Source organism: Panthera onca, chromosome C1 (assembly GCF_046562875.1).
Source record: "Panthera onca isolate mPanOnc1 chromosome C1, mPanOnc1 haplotype 2, whole genome shotgun sequence".
NCBI classification, from domain to species: domain Eukaryota; kingdom Metazoa; phylum Chordata; class Mammalia; order Carnivora; family Felidae; genus Panthera; species Panthera onca.
The window spans coordinates 37,879,860-37,902,232 of NC_138346.1; the positions used below are offsets into that span (position 1 = coordinate 37,879,860).

The following is a 22,373-nucleotide window of genomic DNA, read 5'->3' on the forward strand; positions in this document are numbered from 1 at the left end:
TTCAATATGCTATCCCTGGTGCCTAGAAAAAGTACCTGGGTTGTTTATTAGGCACTCAATAAATATTTGTTGAAATAATAAATAATTCTTAAAGGAATCAAATGAAGGCTAAAATTACTAATGTGATAACCAGGACACATAAATCACATTTAAAATAAGAAGCATGTCAGGGAGCTAGAGATCTACCAGTATGAATCCCATGGTGCAACATAGTGGATAGAGTTCATGAGAAGAACCAGGGAAGCCATGATAGCAAAGTATAGTGGGAAGGACATCCAAGTTAGGTGATGTAGGTCCTACCATAGACTTCTCACTCATCAGGTTCTGGCTTGAATGCTTCAGTAGTTAGCACTCTATTAACTACACTAGAAAAGACAAAATAAAATATATAATGAGTTCAATTTTGAACAGATTAAGTCTGTGATGGCTACAGAACATCAAGTATAAGGAAAAATATGTTGGTCTCATAACATGTAATTAGTACTAGAAGCTATGGGGGGGGGGGGTGAGATGTGCTTTCTTCAAAAGCAAGTGAATTTAAATTTTTCAAAATTCAAATTGTTATATGAAATCTCTCAATTTTTGTAAGTTAACAACTCATTAAAAATGCTTTTGAAATTCTGTTCAGGCCAAGAAAGCACAAAAGCATACTGGATTTGTGAGTAGGACATCAGTTCATAATCTCTGAGAAGAGAAAGAGAGAAGAAAATAAATTGGGAACAGAAAACAAGGGAATAATTTAAAGAGCAGTTGAAGAAATTAGGTACAGGGTCAAAGAGAAGAGTCAGAAAATTAGGAAGAGACTCAAAAGAAAACAGGGTATCAACGCATTCAAGGGAAGAGAGAATTTTTTAAAGGGAATAATTAACAGTTTTTAATATTAGAAGACATCAAATAAAAACAAGACCAAAGAATCCTGTAGATTTGGCAAAAAAAAAAGTTCACTGGAGATGTTTATTGATGCAATTTTACCAAAGTAGTAGAAGCCAAATCTTGATTTCAGTGGAGACTCTGTTTTGCTCAACATTATTCTCAGTGCCTAGAAAACAGTACCTGTGCTATGCACTATACACTCAATAAATACTGAAGGGCAAATAGGAAAGTGACCAAAAGGAGACAGAAACATGCTGTGTTATTTTGGTAAAAGAGAGGATATGTTGGTGTGGGGATGACTATAATAAAACTTGTAATATTTTTGTGAGTCCACAAGGGATGACAGGCACTGTGCTAAACAGTATGTACAATTTCATGAAGTAGGTACTATTGTTATCCTTCTGTTACAGTTGAGGAAACCGAGGCTGAGAGGGGTAAATGTGACCAATTTATAAGTGCCAGAGCTCAGATTTAAGCCCAGGATGTTTGAATATAGAGCAAGGAAACACACACACACACACACACACACACACACACACACACACACACCTTATTTTAATAAATTATAGATATATGGGAAGTGTTCTACAAGAACATGAAGCAGGATGAGAGCACAATGTTAGGGACGAACAGGTACTTCTCAGATGGAAGAAGGGAAAACATGAGGGTTCTCGGAGTGATGCCAAGACCAGCCTCGCTGTACATTTTATAAATGGACTAGAAGAGACTGAGTAATCTGATGTTTCAAATTTTGCAAATGACACAGTAAGCATCTCTGGGGTGTGAAATGCCAACCTGACAAAAATAAAACAAAGTATACTTAGAGAGTGACGAACTATAAGTTCACAGGGCCCAAGAATGGGATCTGGCAACTCCAAGCAGCAGGTAGACATCTCTCCAATTTCTATTTCAGTATTGCTTCCTGGTTTCAGTGTGTCTACAGTTCTCTGACCTATTGAGGCCCTTGAGCCTGGTAACCTAGCCCATGGCAAAGTGAAGGCTAAAGGTCCCAGAGACCCACAAGCCAGCCAAGAACAGAAATTCTACTTATCAAAGGCTTGGGATTCAGAGTAGGATATCAATCCCTGTGGGGTAGAAAGAACCCAGCAAGGCCTATTTCCAAGGGAGCAAATGCCAGAACACTGCCGCTAAACTGTACCTCCTCACAGTGGATAGAAGCTTTTTCAGCTAAAGCGCCTGACTGCTCCGCAGAGAGGGTAAACCTGTTGAACTCACTGCTAGAACATAAGGCACAAACCAAAAATATAAACATGTGTAAGAGGTTCTTAAGTGAATCTAAACGAGTTTTAAGGCAAACTAGGGCCACTTCCAAGATGACAAAGATCAGCTTCAACTCCCATGACATGTTTTGGAAGGCAACATTGTATATGCAGCACCAGAACTGAAGGAACTAAAGATCTGAAGTGTATGGAACTTCTCATAGAAAACATTCAGTAGCTAGCAAACCTCAGAGTAACAAATTTGCCTCTTACTACTTTTTAACTCATAATACACATTCACCTGACATCCAGAAACCAATAATCCTCAAGTTTTAGGTCTTTCAACAAGTAATCACAGTATTAAAAAAAAAAAAGTGTTTCAGAAACAAATATATATCTCAATTGAGCTTAAGCCAAAATTAATGATATTTTTGTTTCTTTTTATCTCATTCATCCCATATGCAAAAAAAGAAAAATATAGGAGGTATTTTTATTATCTCCATATTACAGATTAGAAAACTGAGGCTTCAAGAAGTTGTGTGACTGAGGCAAGACCACATGGCTGTTAGTTGGTGGAGCAGGTACTCAAACTCTGGACAATTAGACACCAGAAACCACAATCTGAACCACAAACTCACAACAGCACCGCCATTCTTCTCTACAAAAATAAAACTTCATTATAATGTATGTCCTTACATGTTCATCTGCAAATCCATACATGTCAAATCAAATCCTCTAATCCAACACAGCTACATACTGCACATAAGACAGTTAGCCAAAAACAAGAGCATCATAATCCTGTTTCCAAAAGTGTTATGAAAATGATCAAGTATTCATCATAGTTTGATCAGAAAGTATTAAAAGCAATATACAGTTTCCAAATAAAAATGGCATAACTGTATTAAATCCCAAACCTTAAATTTAGGGATTTTTATCTTCTTTCCAGCTGCTCTCAAATACAGGGGGGTGGTTTCAAGACAGAAGAGCACTGATGGGGAGTCATCAGAGGTCATGTAGAACCATCCTCAGAGATAATATTTCCATGTAAAACAAGATCAACTACTCAGCGGAGACAAAAATTTCCATCTGGAAAAAAAGTCACCAATGAAAGGAAAAAAATTCAAAGCTGTTTTAACATTTTAACTAAATTACATCTATACAACGACCACTAAACATTAAGCAGCAAAAGTGGTGGTTTGCAGAAAATAAGCTTGGACATAGATGTGTGAAAAACATGTGGACATGAAATTTAATAAGCTTGATGCTAAGTATCATTCTCATGGGGTTTTTTTATTTTATTTTTTATTTTTTAAAATTTACATCCAAATTAGTTAGCATATAGCGAAACGATTTCAGGAGTATATTCCTTAATGCCCTTACCCATTTAGCCCATCCCCTCCTCCCACAACCCCTCCCGTAACCCTCAGTTTGTTCTCCGTATTTATGAGTCTCTTCTGTTTTGTCCCCCTCCCGGTTTTTATATTATTTTTGCTTCCCTCCCTTACGTTCATCTGTTTTGTCTCTTAAAGTCCTCATATGAGCAAAGTCATATGATTTTTGTCTTTCTCTGACTAATTTCACTTAGCATAATATCCTCCAGTTCCATCCACGTAGTTGCAAATAGCAAGATTTCATTCTTTTTGATTGTCGAATAATACTCCGTTGTGTGTGTGTGTGTGTGTGTGTGTGTGTGTGTGTGTGTGTATCACATCTTCTTTATCCATTCATCCATCGATGGCCATTTGGGCTCTTTCCTTTCCATACTTTGGCTATTGTTGATAGTGCTCCTATAAACGTTGGGGTGCATGTGTCCCTGCGAAACAGCACACCTGTATGCCTTGGATAAATAACTAGTAGTGCAATTGCTGGGTCATAGGGTAGTTCTATTTTACTTTTTGGAGGAACCTCCATACTGTTTTCCAGAGTGGCTGCACCAGCTTGCATTCCCAAGTATCATTCTCATGTTTTGCATTTCTACCATATAAAAAAGCCATTTTAAACTGTTTAATATTGGAAATAGTCTTTATCTATCAGAGTCACATACTGAAATATTCATGGATAAAATTATATGATTTGTGTCAAAATAATATGGATCAAAAAAAGGGGAGGAGGGGAAGGAGGAATAGATGAAACAAGATATGGCATAAATTGGCTGTAAATTGTTGAAAATGGGGAGTAGGTACATTAGTGTTCTCTACATGGTTCGCTTTATGCTTTATTTATGCTATTCTACTAATTTTTGCATATATCCTACATGTCCCATAATAAAGGGGTTTTTTAATCTGATTAACAGTTTTAAAGTGTATATTACACTTGGGTTCATTTTAGTGTATATTTGAACACCACATAAAATAATCTCTGTCAACAATTTAAAACTCAGATTGTGAGAATACAAATGCCTCCACTAGTGTACGGTTTATAATCTGCCTCATTTCATTCAGTGAAAGCCTGAGACAACTAGGTCAAAGTCATAGGTTCCATTTTTTTTGAGACCTATTTTGATTTGTTCTGTTCCTCCAATTTATCATTCTAATCTCAGCTAGCCATTTCAAAAATTCATTTTGGCCTGTAAAACAAAGGAGGATATATAATCCTTGAATAAGGACAGCAATTACTGAAAAAAAAATACTTTGTTATTTGTGGCAGTGTCACCAAAAAATGACCAAGTCAATAGGAATTGCAGGATATGGTCCCAACTAGCTTTAAGCTGCCACACCTTAGGACTCACTGGTGTGTTTCATTTTCCCTCATGCCTTCTCACTCACTGCTTATATTTCACATGTCATTCTTATGGTTGTTCTATGACACTAAATTACAAAGTCTCACACTTTGGTTCTACCAAATACAAACAACCTTTGTATGGTGTGATCCAACTTATTACTGAAGTGCTTACTGGTTGTTTACCAAAGTTGTGTAAAAAAAATGTTTTCAAACTACACTGTTCAAATATAATGCAGTTTTTTGAAATGCTCATCAGAACTAACAAACCAAAGGGATGGCAGAATTTAATTACATTTTATAACCTGTTTTATAAATACCATAAAACCACTGTGTCAGAAAGTAGACTTCACTAAGAATTAGATGAATTTCCTTTTTTTTTTAATTTTAGAGAGAAAGAAAGAGTGGGGGAGGGAGGGGCAGAGGGAGAGAGAGAGACAGAGACAGAGAGAGAGAGAATCTTAAGCAGGCTCCACACATCGCAGAGCCCAACATGGGCCTACAACCCATGATCCTGGGATCATGACCTGTGCTGAAATCAAGAGTCAGATGTTCAACCAACTGAGGCACCCTAATGCCCCAAGAATTAGATGAATTTCTGTATATGAAAATTTGGTGACACATGTATGAGAAATATACAACAAAAAGAAAAATTAAAATGATCTTTGATTTACCTATATTCTCTCTTCAGATTCAGACGTCCAAATTAGCGGTTTCCTTTCAAAAGCATCTTAGAATGGCACTTTTTGCTTTCTCTGACTCAAGATAGCTTATAAAGGAAGGGCAGGATGAAGAGAAAGAAGAGTAGGGAAAGAGGGCATGGATTCCATTTTGAGGGCACTTTTATCCTGGCTACAGATATCTTTTCTTCAACGTGATAACTCTGTGATATTTAATTGGGTACTTGCCGTTCTTTCATTAGATATGATGGCTGCATATTGAATCAGAAGGGAAGTCCACTGGGCCAAAATTTTTTAATTACTTCCCCTTTCTGTAAGAAATAAACACTAAACCTTTTTATCAAGGGAAATAGATAAACTGCTTCCAAGTTTAACAAGCCAGGGTATTATAGGGGACCCAAGGAACTAGAAAGACAAAGGGGACCTAAAACACAACAAACACCTTCTCTAACCCAGCCCCACAGTGCTGCCAATCATATTGAATCCCCATAGCTCTGAGTGAGCAGTGTTACCCTCACTGAGGGGACTGGTTCCAGAGGTGATCCGGGACTATAACACTAGTCCGTCTGACTCCAAATCTTCTCTTTCTACTCCACTAAACTGGAAAAAGTAATAAGTGCTATCTATCCCTTTGCTGCAACTTAAGGTATCTTCTTGAACAGGCTTACACTTCGTCTAAGCAAGCAACCTAATGCAAGTCCTACAGATCCTATATAACCATTCTTAGAGATGAGAAACACATGTTGATTCCTCTTCTTTATTAATTTACAAGCATGCAGAAAATGAATGTTGACAAAGGATGATAAAGTAGATGTGTAACTCACAAATAATTCACGAAATAGATATGCTAGCAAAGAACTGCTAAGCAGAAACAAACAACCCAACCTCCCACCAACACCCGCACTCAAAGTAATTACACCAAAAAAGATGAAACGGGTGTTATTTAAATTTGACTTTCTCAGGAGATGATCAGGAAAAAGCTGCCTAGCACTCAGAAACAAACATCACAAAATTCATGCAGTCACAGGAATGTATAGGGATGTTCACTCAATGCTCTTTGTTCCAAATGGAATTACAGTAAGACTGTGACAGACACTGTAGGCTGACTCATTCAAAACCCATTGCAGACTACCTTTTCCCTTTGTCTATCTCTACTCTTAAAGTTGACAAGGCTAAACATTGATTTTTTTTCTGCCTCTTTGTAAGGTGGAAGAGGGTATAGGGGACTCAGGGACATGGGCCAACTCTCTAGCCAACTTAAACAGAAGTTTTTTAAGTAGAATTTCTGGGCAACTTATTTTTCCTGAAAAGAGGAATAGATGAAACTAGCATCCACCCCCCAACACACACACCCACTGCACACACTCCATCCGCTTTCTACCCAAAGCTAGAACAGCCATCTTGCAACCATGTGCTAAGCATGAGAACAAAAGTCAATAAATACAGGAACAGCAGAGCAAAAAGTCAGAAAGAGTCTGAATCGTTGAAGAGCAGAACCAGCACCAGTAACTGCCTACCTCCAGGCTTCTTGTTATATGAAAACATTGAACCCTTATTTGTTCAAGCCACTTTAAGTCAAGCTTTTTGTTCCTGCAAGTTGAACATGTGTTTAACACATACAATGTCAGTAGTAAGTAGCTACTTCAAGCCCAGCTAACCTACAGCATTTAAGCATATAACTTTGCGTTTGTGTTTTGCATGCTGAGATGGATAATACATGGAACTCTAAACCAGGGATTGACAATGGCTTGCTTTTGACCTTGGGCAAATCATTTCACCTCTCTGAGCCCGTCTTCTCACATTTGTAAAACAGGTACTATGAGGCCTGCCCTGCCCATCACACATGATTGTTATGGGAATCAAATGAAGGACTTGACTCTGAATAAACTCTAAAGTGCTACATGAATGTACAAGTTGTGTGATTCTTGTGTAAATTTAGTTGCCACCTCCCCTACCCGCAAATCCTACAGCAAATATACTGTGGCACTGACTTGACTGAGCAACGGTAAACAAGATACCACTTACTAAATTTTTTAATTGCTCTTCCCTAGAAGATGTTTATGCTACCTCTCTAGCCAACACAGAATCCACACACCAGAAGGCATTCAAATCCAATGACAGGATAAGTGTAGTCAAGGCAAACAAAAGATGTACTCTAAAGTTACAGATATTCTAAATCCTACTCTTTAATTCATCTGTTGGTTGAATTTGATTAAGGAAACTATCAAGAAATAAGCAGTGCCTGGGTGGCTCAGTTGATTGAGCATCCAACTGTGGATTTCGGCTAAGGTCATGATCTTAACAGTTAGTGAGTTCAAGACTTGCATCAGGCTCCACAATGCAGAGCCAGCTTGGGATTCTCTCTCTCCCTCTCTTCTCTGCCCCTCCGCTCCTTGCTCTCTCTCTCTCAAAATAAATAAATAAACTTTTTTAAAAAAGGTGGGGGTGGGGGGGTCCTCTGGGTGGCTCAGTCCGTTAAGCATCAACTTCAGTTTAGGCCATGATTTCGTGGTTTGTGAGTCCAAGCCCCACATCAGGCTCTGTACTGACACCTGAGAGCCTGGAGCCTGCTTTGGATTCTGTGTCTCCCTCTCTCTCTCTGCCCCTCCCTTGTTTGCACTCTGTCTCTCTATCTCTCTCAAAAATAAACATTTAAAAAATTTAAAAAAAAAAAAGCAACAAAGGCTTTGTGAATCAATACAATTAACCAACTTCAAACCACTGGCTCTGTGAAAACCCAGTAGTATTTTCCAGTTATTTGACAGGCTTAAGATTTATCTCAAAAATTGACTGAGTTAAATACACATATTGATTGGCTCTACAAAGCTTTCACATAGTAAATCATGAGTAAACAGGAAGTTATTTGCATTGATAAAGAGGTTCAACTGAAATATAACTGTTGGAGCTATTACTATGACAGATTGCAAAGTGAATGTATTGAAGCCCTAAGATCAGAGGGTTACACTCACATGCAAAGACTAAAATGGAAATCCTCACTTGATTAAAAACCCTCTATGAACACATCTTCTATGCTAATATAGTCCACAGATCATAGCCATCAACATCACCTGGGAGCTTGTTAGAAAAGCAGAATCTCAGGGCCCCTGGGTGGCTCAGTAGGTTAAGCATCTGACTCTTGGTTTTGGTTCAGGTCATGATCTCATGGTTCATGGGTTCGAGCGCCACAACCAGCTCTGCACTGACAGTGCAAGACTGCTTGGGGTTCTCTGTCTCCCTCTCTTTCTGCACCACCCCACCAACCACTTGCATTGTCTCTCTCTGTCTCAAAATAAATAAATAAACTTAAAAAAAGAAGAGAAAGAAAGAAAGAAAGAAAGAAAGAAAGAAAGAAAGAAAGAAAACTAGAATCTCGGTGCACTTCCCCCACCTGACCTACTGATCAAGAACCCACATCTTAACAAGTTTCCAAGTGATTCAGAGGCACATTAAAGTTTGAGAAACACAGATCCTTGCCCAGCCAGCATTTGGATCTGATTTATTATTGACCAAAAAAAAAAAAAAAAAAAAAAAACAACACAGCAGACCAAGAAGTATTCATTACCTCTACACAAGGAGCTGGGAAAACACTTCCATAATATTCTGTCAGATTAGTTTACCTGAAACACAGTTCTAGTAATGACACTCAAAACCTTCAATGATTTCCCATCACCTACCAAAGAGTCTAAAGCCCTTAGTTCTATAGCCAAGGTCCTCTGTCATCTGACAGCAACCCCCTTTCCAATTTCATATTCCACCTCAGCCTCTTCACATGCTCTGTGACTATTTCTCAATGTGTAAAGAGACCACTGGCAACAGAACCACCTGGAGCTGCACCCTTGACCTTATGGATCACATTCTCTAGAAGATAAAACTGGGAAGAAGCAATCTTAACCAGTTCTCTATGGTAATTCTTAGGAAACATCTGCCCATCCTGTCAGCCTGGGTCTCTCATGCTTGGTCAAGTTTCTCCTAATACATTCAAGCAGAAAGGGTCACTCCATGGCACAAAAACAGACACTCAGATCAATGGAACAGAATAAAGATAAAATGGACCCACAAACATATGGCCAACTCATCTTTGATAAAGCAGGAAAGAATATCCAATAGAATAAAGACAGTCTCTTTAGCAAGTGGTGCTGGGAAAACCAGACAGCGACATGCAGAAAAATGAACCTGGACCACTTTCTTACACCATACACAAAAATAAACTCAAAATGGATGAAAGACCGGAAGCCATCAAAATCCTTGAGGAGAAAGCAGGCAAAACCTCTTTGACCTTGGCTACAGCAACTTCTTACTCAACACGTCTCCAGAGGCAAGGGAAACCAAAGCAAAAATGAACTATTGGGATCTCATCAAAATAAAAAGTTTCTGCACAGTGAGGTAAACAATCAGCAAAACTAAAAGGCAACCGATGGAATGGGAGAAGATACTTGCAAACGACATATCAGATAAAGGGTTAGTATCCAAAATCTATAGAGAACTTATCAAACTCAACACCCAAAAACAAATAATCCGGTGAAAAAATGGGCAAAAAACATGAATAGATACTTCTCCAAAGAAGACATCCAGATGGCCAACTTACACATGAAAACATGCTCAACATCACTCATCATCCAGGAAATACAAATCAAAACCACAATGAGATACCACCTCACACCTGTCAGAATGGCTAACATTAACAACTTAGGCAACAACAGATGTTGGCGAGGATGAGGATGCGGAGAAAGAGGATCTCTTTTGTGCTGCTGGTGGGAATGCAAACTGGTGCAGCCACTCTGGAAAACAGTATGAGTTTCCTCAAAAAATTAAAAATAGAACTACCCTATGACCCCAGCAATTGCACTACTAGGTATTTATCCAAGGAATACAGGTATGCTGTTTCGAAGAGGCACATGCACCCCAATGTTTACAGCAGCACTATCAACAATAGCCAAAGTATGGAAAGAGCCCAAATGTCCATCAATGGATGAATGGATAAAGAAGAGGTGGTATATATATACAATGGAGTATTACTCAGCAATCAAAAAGAATGCTTGTCATTTGCAGCTATGTGGATGGAACTAGAAGGTATTATGCTAAGCAAAATTGGTCAGTCAGAGAAAGACAAATGTCATATGACTTCACTCATATGAGAAATTTAAGATACAAAACAGATGAACAAAAGGGAAGGGAAGCAAAAATGATATAAAAACAGGGATGGGGACAAAACATAAGAGACTCTTAGGGCTGCTGGAGGGTTTGTGGGAGGGGAGGATAGGCTAAATGGGTAAGGGCTTAAGGAATCTACTCCAGAAATCATTATTGCACCATGTGCTAACTAACTTGGATATAAATTATAGAAAATCAATTATAGGAAAAAAAAAGAAAGGGTCACTCCATCCTTAGTACTCACACTGGCCCCATAGGCAGCTCTGTTGTTATCCACCTTAAAAAGTATTGCAATTACATGTTTCCATGCATGCTTCCCCTTTGAGTCCTTGAATGGAGGAAATATGTACTATGTATCCCTGTATACCTAACATCCAGCACATTGTCTGGCAGAGTAAGTATTCACTATTTGCTGATTTACTGAAGCATTATTTAAACTAGGAAAAAAGAAGTTGAAACAACCTTAGGCTCCGTCATTTGGAAACTACCTAAATTAATTATAGTACAACCATGCAGTGGAATGCTATGTGTTCATTAAAAATGATGATACTGATTATTTATTGATTGGAAGGATACCTAGGATATATAAAGCTAAAAAGGCAAATTATAAACATTAATATTAAATGATCTGGAAGAATATATACCAAAATGTTAATGGTGGTTATCTCTGAGTAGTGGGATTATGAAAAACATTATTCTCTTCTTTATATCTATCATTTGAACTTTTTACAATTAGCGTGTGTAACTTTTTTACATTTCTTAAAGCTATTCCCATTTTAAGTGCTTAGGGAATGAATGTTGTTATAGTAAATGATGGCTTCACTTATTCAGCTTCCAAGGACAGGGATTTCCAAAGGTTGGCAATGATCCAAAGGTTGGCAACAATCCAAAGGTTGGCAATGTTGTTGCTAAGAAGGAGAAAGTAGGAAATGGGTAGCCCTTAGCAACTGGCTCTCCCCAGTGTTCCTCCTATTATCTGGAATTTAGAAAAATATTTAATATCTTATTATATAACACTTCTCTAATAAAAACTATGCCTTCCAGTAGAAACAATTTTGACAATATCAATTAGTCTCAGTATAAAGAAACTATCTGTTGTCAATTTTTCAGTTGTGAAAATCAGCTTCCAACCCCATCTCACTTCCCCGTTGGCTCTTTCTCACTTTTCAGAATGTTCACTGTCCAAGATGAATTTGTTAAATACTATGTTTTACTCTATTCAGCATGATACCAAAACTGGATGTGCTAGCTGATGTCAATGACTTTCAGTTACTATCACCAAATTGCTTCTACTATGAGAAGGGTGAATAAGCAGGATGGAGGGATGCCTCCAGCCTTTTTTCTTCCAGTAGAAGAAAAACATGCAAACAAAATTTATTTCAATTAATATTTTACATGAAATGAAGATTATTTAAAGAAAAATAACTAAAATGAATTAAAATCACACCTCCAACAACTGGAAGAACATGTCAATCTGGTATTTTTTTCATTATTTCAACATTTACCTCAAAGCAAAAGCAAAACAAAGATTTACAAAGAAAAAATAAAATAATTGTATTAGTCATTATGAGAATGATATTACAGTTTGGATTAATTGTAAGTGTTTTAAACATATATTCTGTTTGAACAATATCAACAGAAAAATATGTATTATTAAAGCTTAATAACTCGAACACATTTCCTATTTGGGTTCTCCTTAAATGTCCTTACTACATGAAAACATAAAATAAAGAGGAAAAAAACCTTTCAGAGGCTTGCTAGAATATTAAAATTCAGTATAAATTGACATATAAGAATTTTTTAAAGCCAGCTTTTTTTTAACCTAGTTCAAAATAATCTCTCCAAAAAGGCAAAATATGACTATAACTTATTACCCCTTAGGTTCAAGAAACATGGCTACTCGTTTAACAAGTTTAGAAGTACAGCTATTGTCATAAACCACACAGAGACATACAACCTATGCACCCAAAATATCACAAGATAGTGAAAAAGTCTCAAAGCGGGAAGAGAGGAGACAGAATGAGTTCTCCCCTTTTGTTCTGCAGTGACCACATGACTCAAGCTACTTAATTTGCTTCTCGGAATTTCTGACTTCCTCATCTGTAAAAACAGGCATTGGCCTAGATGATGTCTCAGTTCTTTCCAGATCAAAACTTTTTAAGCTCTAATCCTACACATTCTTGCCACACATATCTAACCTTAAAATACTGTATTTTTATATGAAAGCCACAAATAAAGGAACTGCATTTTAGATTTTTTCTACTAAGATTTTAAAAAAGGAAAGAAGAGATAATTCTACCATTTTAACATAATTATTTCACTTTTTAATATTAGTATCATCCTTTACTACTCATTAGCATTATTAAACCATATTTTTCTAGTCCCATGACTAGAGAAAAAAAAATTGCCTTTCCTAACTATTAAATCAACAGGAATCATGAGATGAGCTAAAGGCAGAAAAATATCTGAGATATAATGATAATTAGTTTTGTTTTCCAAAAAAAAAAAAAAATTTAACTATAGGCAGAAATCCCACTGTCCCAAATATATTCTAATGTACAAAACAGCTCAGTTATCAAACCAGAAATAAAAGCTAAAATTTTCTGAGTACATTTATAGAACACTTTCATTTGCATGATCAAATCTTCATGACTCTATGATCAAGTAAGATTCTGATCATCCCCACTCTATAGTTGAGGAAACTGAGATTCCCTGGCATTAAGTAATTGTCCAAGGTCGTAAGGCTAGAAATCACCAGATTCATGACTCAACCTCCTGACCTTTTCTTCTGAATCTTTTGCTCTCAGTCTGTGACATTCTGCCAGTTCATACATATGTAATGTTTCAAATGAAGCACATTTTCACCTAATTTAAAGTAGATGGCTGTTCATAAACACCATAGTTAAAACCTATGTGACAGAAAAGTGTTAATTTCCTATCCTTAATATATGTTATGGCTTATAAAATAAAAAAAAAAAAAGACCAGCAACTCAACTGAAAATTGAGCTGAACTCAATTTCAACTCAAAGTTTGAGTTGAACTCAAAACTGAAAATTGAGGAGAGAAAGATAGAGAGTTTATGAAAAAAAATCAACGCAAATCAGTTTGAAATAATTTAAGTAAAAAGGCTCAATCTCAGTCAATTAAGGAATTGCAGGTAAAATTAAACTTTTTTCTCACTTTCTTATTAATAAAACTTTAAAAATTAGTCATATACTAAAATAATCACAGTGTGGGGAAAAAAAAATTGTTCTCCTATACCATCAGTGGGAAATACACCAGTTAAAACCTCTTTGAAGGGCAATTTTATTTAGTGGAATTAAAAACATACAGTCTTTGACACAGCAATTCTACTCCTAGGAACTTATTTATTATTTATCTTATTTATGTAGGGAAAGAAAAAAATGTTCATCATGTGAAGGATGTTTCTGAGAAATTGGTTATTGCAGCAAAATACTGAAGACAATCCAAATATCCATCCATGAGAAGTAATTAACTATTTGGTGTACCTCATACAATAGAACACTATACTCAAATGCAAAACACTTAAAAAAAAAAAAAAGAATAGTATTGTATACTTCTCATGTGTGTATGAAAAAAAAAATGAGAGAGAAAAAAAAAAAAAAGAATGAGAGGAGATCATACCCTAAGACATGGATGTGAGTGCTTAACATATCTCTGGAAAGATACCTAAGAAATTCCCTATAGAGAAGGGAAATGAGCATTCAACAGTCTGATTTGGGAGCAGGACTTACATTTCAGTTTTCTACAATGTAATACTGTTTGAAGTGTTTAATCCTGTTCATGCTTAGTAGTTATTTGTGGGCTGCAGGCAGTTTCCATGCTTACACTCAGCTTAGCCAAGGTAAAAATCCAATTAGATAAAATAATGTATGTTAAAGCATTTTGCCAATGGAAGAGAAAATAGAAATGTACAGTTAAGGAAGACTTTTGATTGCCCAGCACCTACTGCTAGACCCAGTAGGCACAGTTCCTCAATAGACAGTTCATGATGAATTAAAGAATTATCTATTAGAATGCAAATATTCACCCAAGAGGTGACACCTTGAAGCAGTGTTTCTAGAACCTCTCCACCAAATTTCCCCTAATGTCAAAGATATTGAGCTCAGTCCCCCAGGGACCTAGAAGGCCTTCAAACTATTAATATGTCTATATTTCTACTGATAGAAAAAATATTGCTTTCTCACCATACCTCAAATAAAATTGATACTCCAAGAAGATCCACTAGACTAAGCCTGAGGTCTTATTCCAGAAACTTGGATACACCCGTTTGAGGAATTTGACTTTAAGGGATTTAATCCTCAGAACTGATTTGCCCTCATGAAACTATAGTTTTAAGTTCTAACAGATACTGTAAATAGCTCTTCAAACAGGTTTTAACCAGTGCATTCTCCACAGATGGTGTATGAGAGTGTTTCTTTCCCCACACCATGGTCAATTCAGCATATGACCATATTTTTTGTCTAGCTAGCAGAGCAGGGTAGAATTAATATAATTAGATAATAAGACAGAGGATGCTTCAACATGGGCTAAAAGGAACTACTTTAGCTGAGTGGTTAGTGAAGGCCTACTTGAGGGAGGGCTATCTGAGCTGAGATGCAAACTATGGTAAGGGGTTGGCCATACAAAAATAGGGAAGAATGTCCTGGGGCAGAAGTCTGAGACAGCACATACTTGGTACATTCAAGGGACAGAAAGGTGGCCACTATGATCAGAATATGAGAACCTGGGGGCTAGGGGTAGACAATGAGCATAGAGAGACAGGCCTTGTAGGACAATGTAAGAAGGTGACATTTATTTTTATTGGGATGGGAAGCTCTTAGAGGGCTTTAGGCAGGAGGATGATATGATCTCCTATTTTTTGAGAAAATCATACTGTGTGGGCAATGTTTTGCAGAGAGGCAAGACAAAAAGCAAAAAGACTATTCAAGAAACAACTGAAAGAATCCAGATGAGAGGGATGCCTGGATGTCTCAGTCAGGTAAGCGTCTGACTCTTGGTTTCAAGCCCCGTGTCAGACTCCACTCTGAGTGTGGAGTCTGCTTCAGACTCTCTTCTCTCCCTTTCTCTGCCCCTCCCCATTCATGTAAGCATGTGCTCGCTCTCTTTCTCTCTCTCTCTCTCTCTTTCTCTCTCAAAATAAATAAATAAATATTTTTTAAAAAAGAATTCAGATGAGAGATAATGGTAACTTGAATTGTGGGTTTTATGGTGGAGATGGAGAGATGATTCAGATTTCAGAACTGTGGGACTTGGTGATAATTAGGATATGGGGAATAAGTTGAATTAATCCTAGATTCTCAGATTAAGCTATCTGGAGGACAGTGGTATCATTTACAAAGATAGGGAGAGGAGGGGAGGAGCGTTCCATTGTGAACATTGTAGCTGAGGCCCCCTAATTACCATCCAAAATGCACTTTCTACTTCTTCATGAGTAATCAAACCCCAATTTCATTTCAGTCAAAAAACTACATTTCCCACCATCTTTCTACTGTTAAGTGAAAGATGGACAATAAATTCTGGATAGTAAGAAATAAGTAGAAGTATTTATAGGACTTCTAGGGGTGCCTGGGAGGCTCAGTCAGTTAAGCATCCAACTCTTGGTTTTGGCTTAGGTCATGATCTCACAATTCATGAGTTCGAGCCCCACCTCAGGCTCTGGGCTGACAGCTTGGAGCCTGGAGCCTGCTTTGGATTCTGCCTCTCTCCCTCTCTGTCCCTCCTTCATATGTGCTTTGCCTCTCTCAAAAATAAATAAACATAAAAGAAAAAAATTTTAAATAAGTATTTATAGGACTTCTAGGACAACTGCAAGAGAGCTAACTCCGCTGGAAACTGAACTGTTTCTGCCCCATGCTCCAAGTTTGTTCTTGCTGCCTATAACGAGAAAGATGGACAGAGCTCCAGCAGCCGTCTGAGTCATAAGATAACCTTCAGAATGGAACTTATATGTTGAATACAGCAGATTAAAGAGTTTAAATGGAGCCTAAATGGCTGTTGACTTCAGGGAGCAGACACACCAGTGCTGGACTGCCTATCCCTGGGCTTCTTTTAGGTGGAATTAATCCTTGTGTTTTTATAATTATTTTGAGTTTTCTGATCCTGTGGCCAAACAAGATCCTAAGTTATACAGAGATGTAAAGATAGATAGGATATGCCTATTAAATATCCCAGTTAGGTTGAGTCCCCATTTTTGGGATGAGAAAACTAAATGTCAAAGAAGTTATTTACCCAAAGTCAAACAGCTTGAGATAGAAGCAAGATTTAAAAGGCAGTCTGACTTTAAAGTTTATACGTTGACAGGATACCATCCTGTACTGAAAAAGAAAAGGAGAAAGAAAGCACCAGAGTCAAATGTTTCCAAAAGCACAATCGTGTCTAGAATCAGTTCTGCACTTGGTACCCCAAAATAGCCCTATTCAGTCTGATATAAGGAAGAATAATCACCTATATAAAAGTTTTACTATTTACATGACATCAGTATTGTATCATGCTTGCTTTACTCTTTTTTTTTTTTAAAGGCAGGGTATGTTTAACCACATTCACCTGATCCACTCAACTCTGGATTTATTTCTATTGTATTAAAATGCTCCTTTTATTTATGCTATTTAAATGCTACATATATTGAAGCACTGTCTTTTTTAATTTTTTTTAATGTTTATTTTTGAAAGAGGGGGAGAGGGGCAGAGAGTGTGGGAGACACAGAATCCGAAGCAGGCTCCAGGCTCTGAGCTGTCAGCACAGAGCCCAACGCGGGGATCCAACTCATGAACCACAAGATCATGACCTGAGCTGAAGTCACTTACCAACTGAGCCACCCAGGTACCCCGAAGCACTGTCTTGCAATTAAATATATGTTGAACTTCATTCTGAATTTCTCTTGCCATACTAAGGTATTTCTGGATTCTAATACATACTCCAATACTAAATCAAGAATTTCCCTTACGTGACCCATTAATTATGCCTGTTGTAAGATAACACTGATAAGGCCTGCAGAGCTCTCAACACTGGCAGATCTGACTAGCAGTTCATCTTGACCACAGTTTCAGTTTATTGATGATTACCTCATGCAACAGAGAAACAGATGTTTTGTACAATAAAAACATTATGCATCTATCACTTCTTTCTCAATCTCAATCTACCAGTTCTATTCTATAAAAGAAACAATCAAACTACTGAGGCAAATCTTGTTTCTTATAAGGTCAGGTAGATGACTGGCTTAAACTTTAGATATTCCTAAGTAGTCAAAAGAGAAGATTTTTCTTCTTTTATTCTTTCGCTGAAGTATAATATACATACTCTGAGGTATACAGATCTTAAACAGACAACTTGATATAATTTTACAAATTGAACACACTTGTGTGGCAACCACCCAGTTCATGTTACAGGACACTTCCAGTACCCAGAATCTTCCCCATGATCTTCCAGTCATCCCCTATCCCCCCTATAAAGTTAACCACTATCCTGACTTCTGACCCCATAGATACACTTTGCCTGGTTATAAACAGAACAACACAATAATCTTTCCCTTAACTTTATATAGGTAAAAATCACCCATATTGTTCCAGATAGCCATAGTTTATTCTTTTTATTTTTTTACTGTTTTTTTTATTTTTGAGAGAGAGAAAGACAGAACACAAGCAGGGGAGGGGCAAAGAGAAAGGGACACACAGAATATGAAGGAGGCTCCAGGCTCTGAGCTCTCATCACAGAGCCAGAGACGGGGCTCAAACCCACAAACAGCAAGATCATGACCTGAGCCGAAGTCAGAGACTTAAACAACTGAGCCACCCAGGCACGCACCCCTAGTTTATTCTTTTTAATTAGTGTATAATATTCTATTTATCTATTCTGTTAATGGACATTTGAATTATTTCCAGTTTTAAGTATTATAAATAATGCTGCTCTGAACATTCTTGTCAAGTCTTTTAGTGTATACAAAGGGGGATTTTTACTTTGCCTTTTTGTTCTTGCTTTTGTTTTATTCGTGGTGTTACACAAACTACATTGCCTACACATTTGAGAGTAATACATCCAAAGCAAGCACATACACTTTGGCTAAAATGTATTGTGCCTAATTCAATGCTCTGAGCAAAACTCCCATGAGGACACGAGCATTGTTTGGAAAATAATGAAAACAAAGGGGGGTAGAGGCTGTTTGAAGGAGATATGGAGGGCTTAGGAAACAGGTAATAGAAAATGTAAAATAAAGAGAAGTAGCTGGGTGAAGTCCTTCCTATGAATTTTCAGGTCCCCAATGAATTAGATAATCACAGTCAGTCCTTTAGGATGTACCACCGATTACTGCTAAGATAATTCCTCAGGATGCACCCATAAAGTTGGATGGCTTTTTGCTGATCTTTGGCATGTACCTTCACTTCTTGGAGCATGGAGGGTTCCTAGTGAAGGATAATTACCTGTAATAGGTAAAGAAGTCCTTAAATATTCCAACCACAAAAGGATTTCCAATAACTGGAAGTCTTGGCCTCTCCTCCCCCTCTACTCTGAGAAATTGAAGGTTAACAAATTCTATTAAATATTTAAAATACATATGATCTTGGGTGTGGGTTGGGGAGTCGAACTTCTTCCACTTTCCCAGGCCATTCTCGTTCATTTATTCAAAATTTATCATCTTATTAAGAGTCTGTTGGGGTGCCTGGGTGGTTCAGTTGGTTAAGCATCCGATTCAGCTCAGGTCATGATCTCACGATTTGTGGGTTCGAGCCCCGCTTCAGAGTCTGTGCTGACAGCTCAGAGCCTGGAGCCTTCAGATTCTGTGTCTCCCTCTCTCTCTGTCGCTCCACAATTTATGCTCGCTCTCTCTCTCTCTCTCAAAAATAAATAAACATTTAAAAAAATTTATCATCTTGTCATGTAATGTGTACAAGGCTCTGTGTTAGGATGCCTGAAAGGCAAAATTCACAAATACGAAATATTTACAGATTAAATGACATATATCTACGATTTGCTTCCAAATAAAGAAGAGTAAGAAAATGGACATGATGGGGGCAGGATTGGCCATAAGTTGATGGATAGATTGTTGGAGTTGGTGGATGAATCCTAGGGGGCTCATTAAGCTGATCTATCTGCTTTTATGTGTGTTCAAAGTTCTCTATGATAAAAAAAAATTGTTTTAAATACACACACAAAAAATGTGTAAGATGGCCTCTGACCTCCAGAAGCCTACAGACTAATAGAAACATGAATATATACACTCAAATAGCCAACTGGAATTTAAAGGGGCCAGAGCAGTTATGAATCTGAAGCCTGGCATTCTAAAATCAAGACAACTCCCAGAAAGAAGTGCTCTGAAGTCTACAGATTAAGTGACTTGCCAAGGTCACATGGTTGGTGGCAAAGTGATACTTAAAACGAGGTTTCTCACACACACACACACACACACACACACACACACACACACACAGGCATTGCTCTTCTGGCCAGACTGCTGCAATGCAGTAGTATACAGGAAAAGCCATGAAGCTTGTCCAAACTAGATGCATAAGAATTCAAACAAAAGAGACACTACCTAGGGCTGAAAATCACAGGCTAGTTCACAAATTGTGATCTGCTTGCAAAACCAAAGAGGGCTTGTCTCCCTTACAAAAGAGAGCAAATCTGATTAGTAAGGCAAGACTTTCATGTTTCTTTGCATGATTGTTGAGTTAACCTTGTCTCTCCTAAAGTCACACAGGTCCTCGCTCGGTGCTGAGACCTACACATATGAGCAGCTGACTACCCAACCACTTGTCAGGCAGACGAGATATAGCAAACATTTTCTATATTGCCAAGAAATAAATGTGTTAGGAGTTGGAGGTTCTGCAGAGATAAATAATCACAGTCCCTGCCCTTGGGGAGCTCATAGACTGGCAGGGAATCATTAATCCAATAATTCTGAAGGACAACCACAGGGTTCTCTAGCAATCTAAATTTCCTATTATAGCTCCAGATTCGGCTTGGTTTACATTTACTTTTAAAGGTAAATGTGCACATTTACACATTTCAGATGTACATAATTTTAAAGAAATAAACCACCATAAATAAGTAAACCAGAGGGGTGCCTGGGTGGCTCAGCCAGTTAAGCATCCAATTTTGGCTCATGAATTTGCAGTCTAGGAGTTCGAGCCCCACATCGGGCTCTGTGCTGACAGTTCAGAGCCTGAAGCCTCCTTCAGATTTTGTGTCTCCCTCGGTCTCTGCACCTCCCCCACTCTCTCTCTCTCTCTCTCTCTCTCTCTCTCTCTCTCTCTAAAAAATAAATAAACATTTAAAAAATAAGTAAATAAGTAAACTATATATGGTTCTACTCCAACCAATAAACCGTGAGGCACTAATAAGGTACCTATATGAATCCAAAAACAGTCAGGCATTGGTACATGTTTGCTTTTGACCATGGTACCTAGACTTTGAATACATTCCCAGGTGATGTTCCCAAAAGGGAGCTATATGAGTGAGTTTCAAGGACAAAGTCCATGTTTTAGTCCTTGTAGGACAAACTAGAATTAGATTATAAATGTACTTAATTAACATTTCATGAGTGAAGGAGCAAAGCAAGACTAAATTGCATATACCAGGGGCGCCTGGGTGGCTCAGTCGGTTAAGCATCCGACTTCGGCTCAGGTCATGATCTCGTGGTCCACGGGTTCGAGCCCCACGTCAGGCTCTGTGCTGACAGCTCAGAGCCTGGAGCCTGTTTCAGATTCTGTGTCTCCCTCTTTCTCTGACCCTTCCTCGTTCATGCTCTCTCTCTCTGTCTCAAAAAAATAAATGTTAAAAAATTAAAAAAATAAATAAATTGCATATACCGTAAATGTTCCATTTTCCTTCTATATATAAATGTTTTTCATGCTCACCCCCAGATCTGCTAGATAAAACCTTAAGTAGGCACATTCTCACCTGTAGTTCTTTTGGAATAGATTGCCTTTACCCTAATAGACGGGGAAAGGAATCCAATGTTTTTCTTTTGTTTTTGACTGCATATTAGAATATCTGAAGACAAGGAAAACAATAATATAACTTTAAAAAATGAAAAAGCAGTAAAAAAAATCAACTCTCTTAAGGCATCTTGTTTTTACTTTTCACAAAAAAATAGATGTATCCTCTGATCAGTCTAAAAATTCACAGAAATAATATAAATTGTACTCAGAACATTTTACCACACTTCCAAAAATTTCATTATTAAGGGAAATTTAGCAAATTAAAGTAGTTTGCTCAAAGTCCCTTGGTGGTCTGTATGAAGAGAAAGAAGAAAGAAAGAAAGAAAGAAAGAAAGAAAGAAAGAAAGAAAGAAGAAAAGAAAAGAAACACAGGGGGTGGTGGAGGGAGGGAGGAGGAAGGAAGGAAGGAAAGAAAGGAAAAGAAAAGAAAAGAAAAGAAAAGAAAGAAAGAAAGAAAGAAAGAAAGAAAAAGAAAAAATCAAGACACCTAATTTCATAATCATTAAATCACTTCTCTGTTCATAACTAAGTATTGTCAAAGTGATTTACAGATATTAAAAAAATGTTACTGATTTGGACATTGATTGTTCTGTGGAGCTTTTATTCCTAAACTTGGACAATAATTTTTTCTCTCATTATAAAACATTTACCCATTTCTACATTCAAATCCTGAGTTTTTACGCTATTAAGTTTCTATTGCATTGCTATTCCAGCAGTATATAAAAACCAAATTGTTTTGAAGGAGATACAACTGTTCCAAGTTACTACACTTG

The 22,373-nt window shown here is 37.4% G+C and overlaps 1 protein-coding gene across 2 annotated transcripts in view; it reads right to left on the minus strand.

The window, feature by feature from the left end:
• Window positions 1-22,373, minus strand: part of PLCL1 (phospholipase C like 1 (inactive)) — a 333,051-nt gene that overhangs the window by 239,169 nt on the left and 71,509 nt on the right. Inside the window, exon 1 of one of the 2 annotated variants that reach the window (XM_060622791.3) lies at window positions 3,008-3,171. The exons of the other annotated variant lie outside the window; for it this stretch is intronic. Coding sequence (XP_060478774.2) covers window positions 3,008-3,106 — 99 coding nt within the window. The 5' untranslated portion in view covers window positions 3,107-3,171. Of the gene's footprint in view, window positions 1-3,007; window positions 3,172-22,373 lie in introns of those variants that run through there. 2 annotated transcript variants of the gene reach the window in all.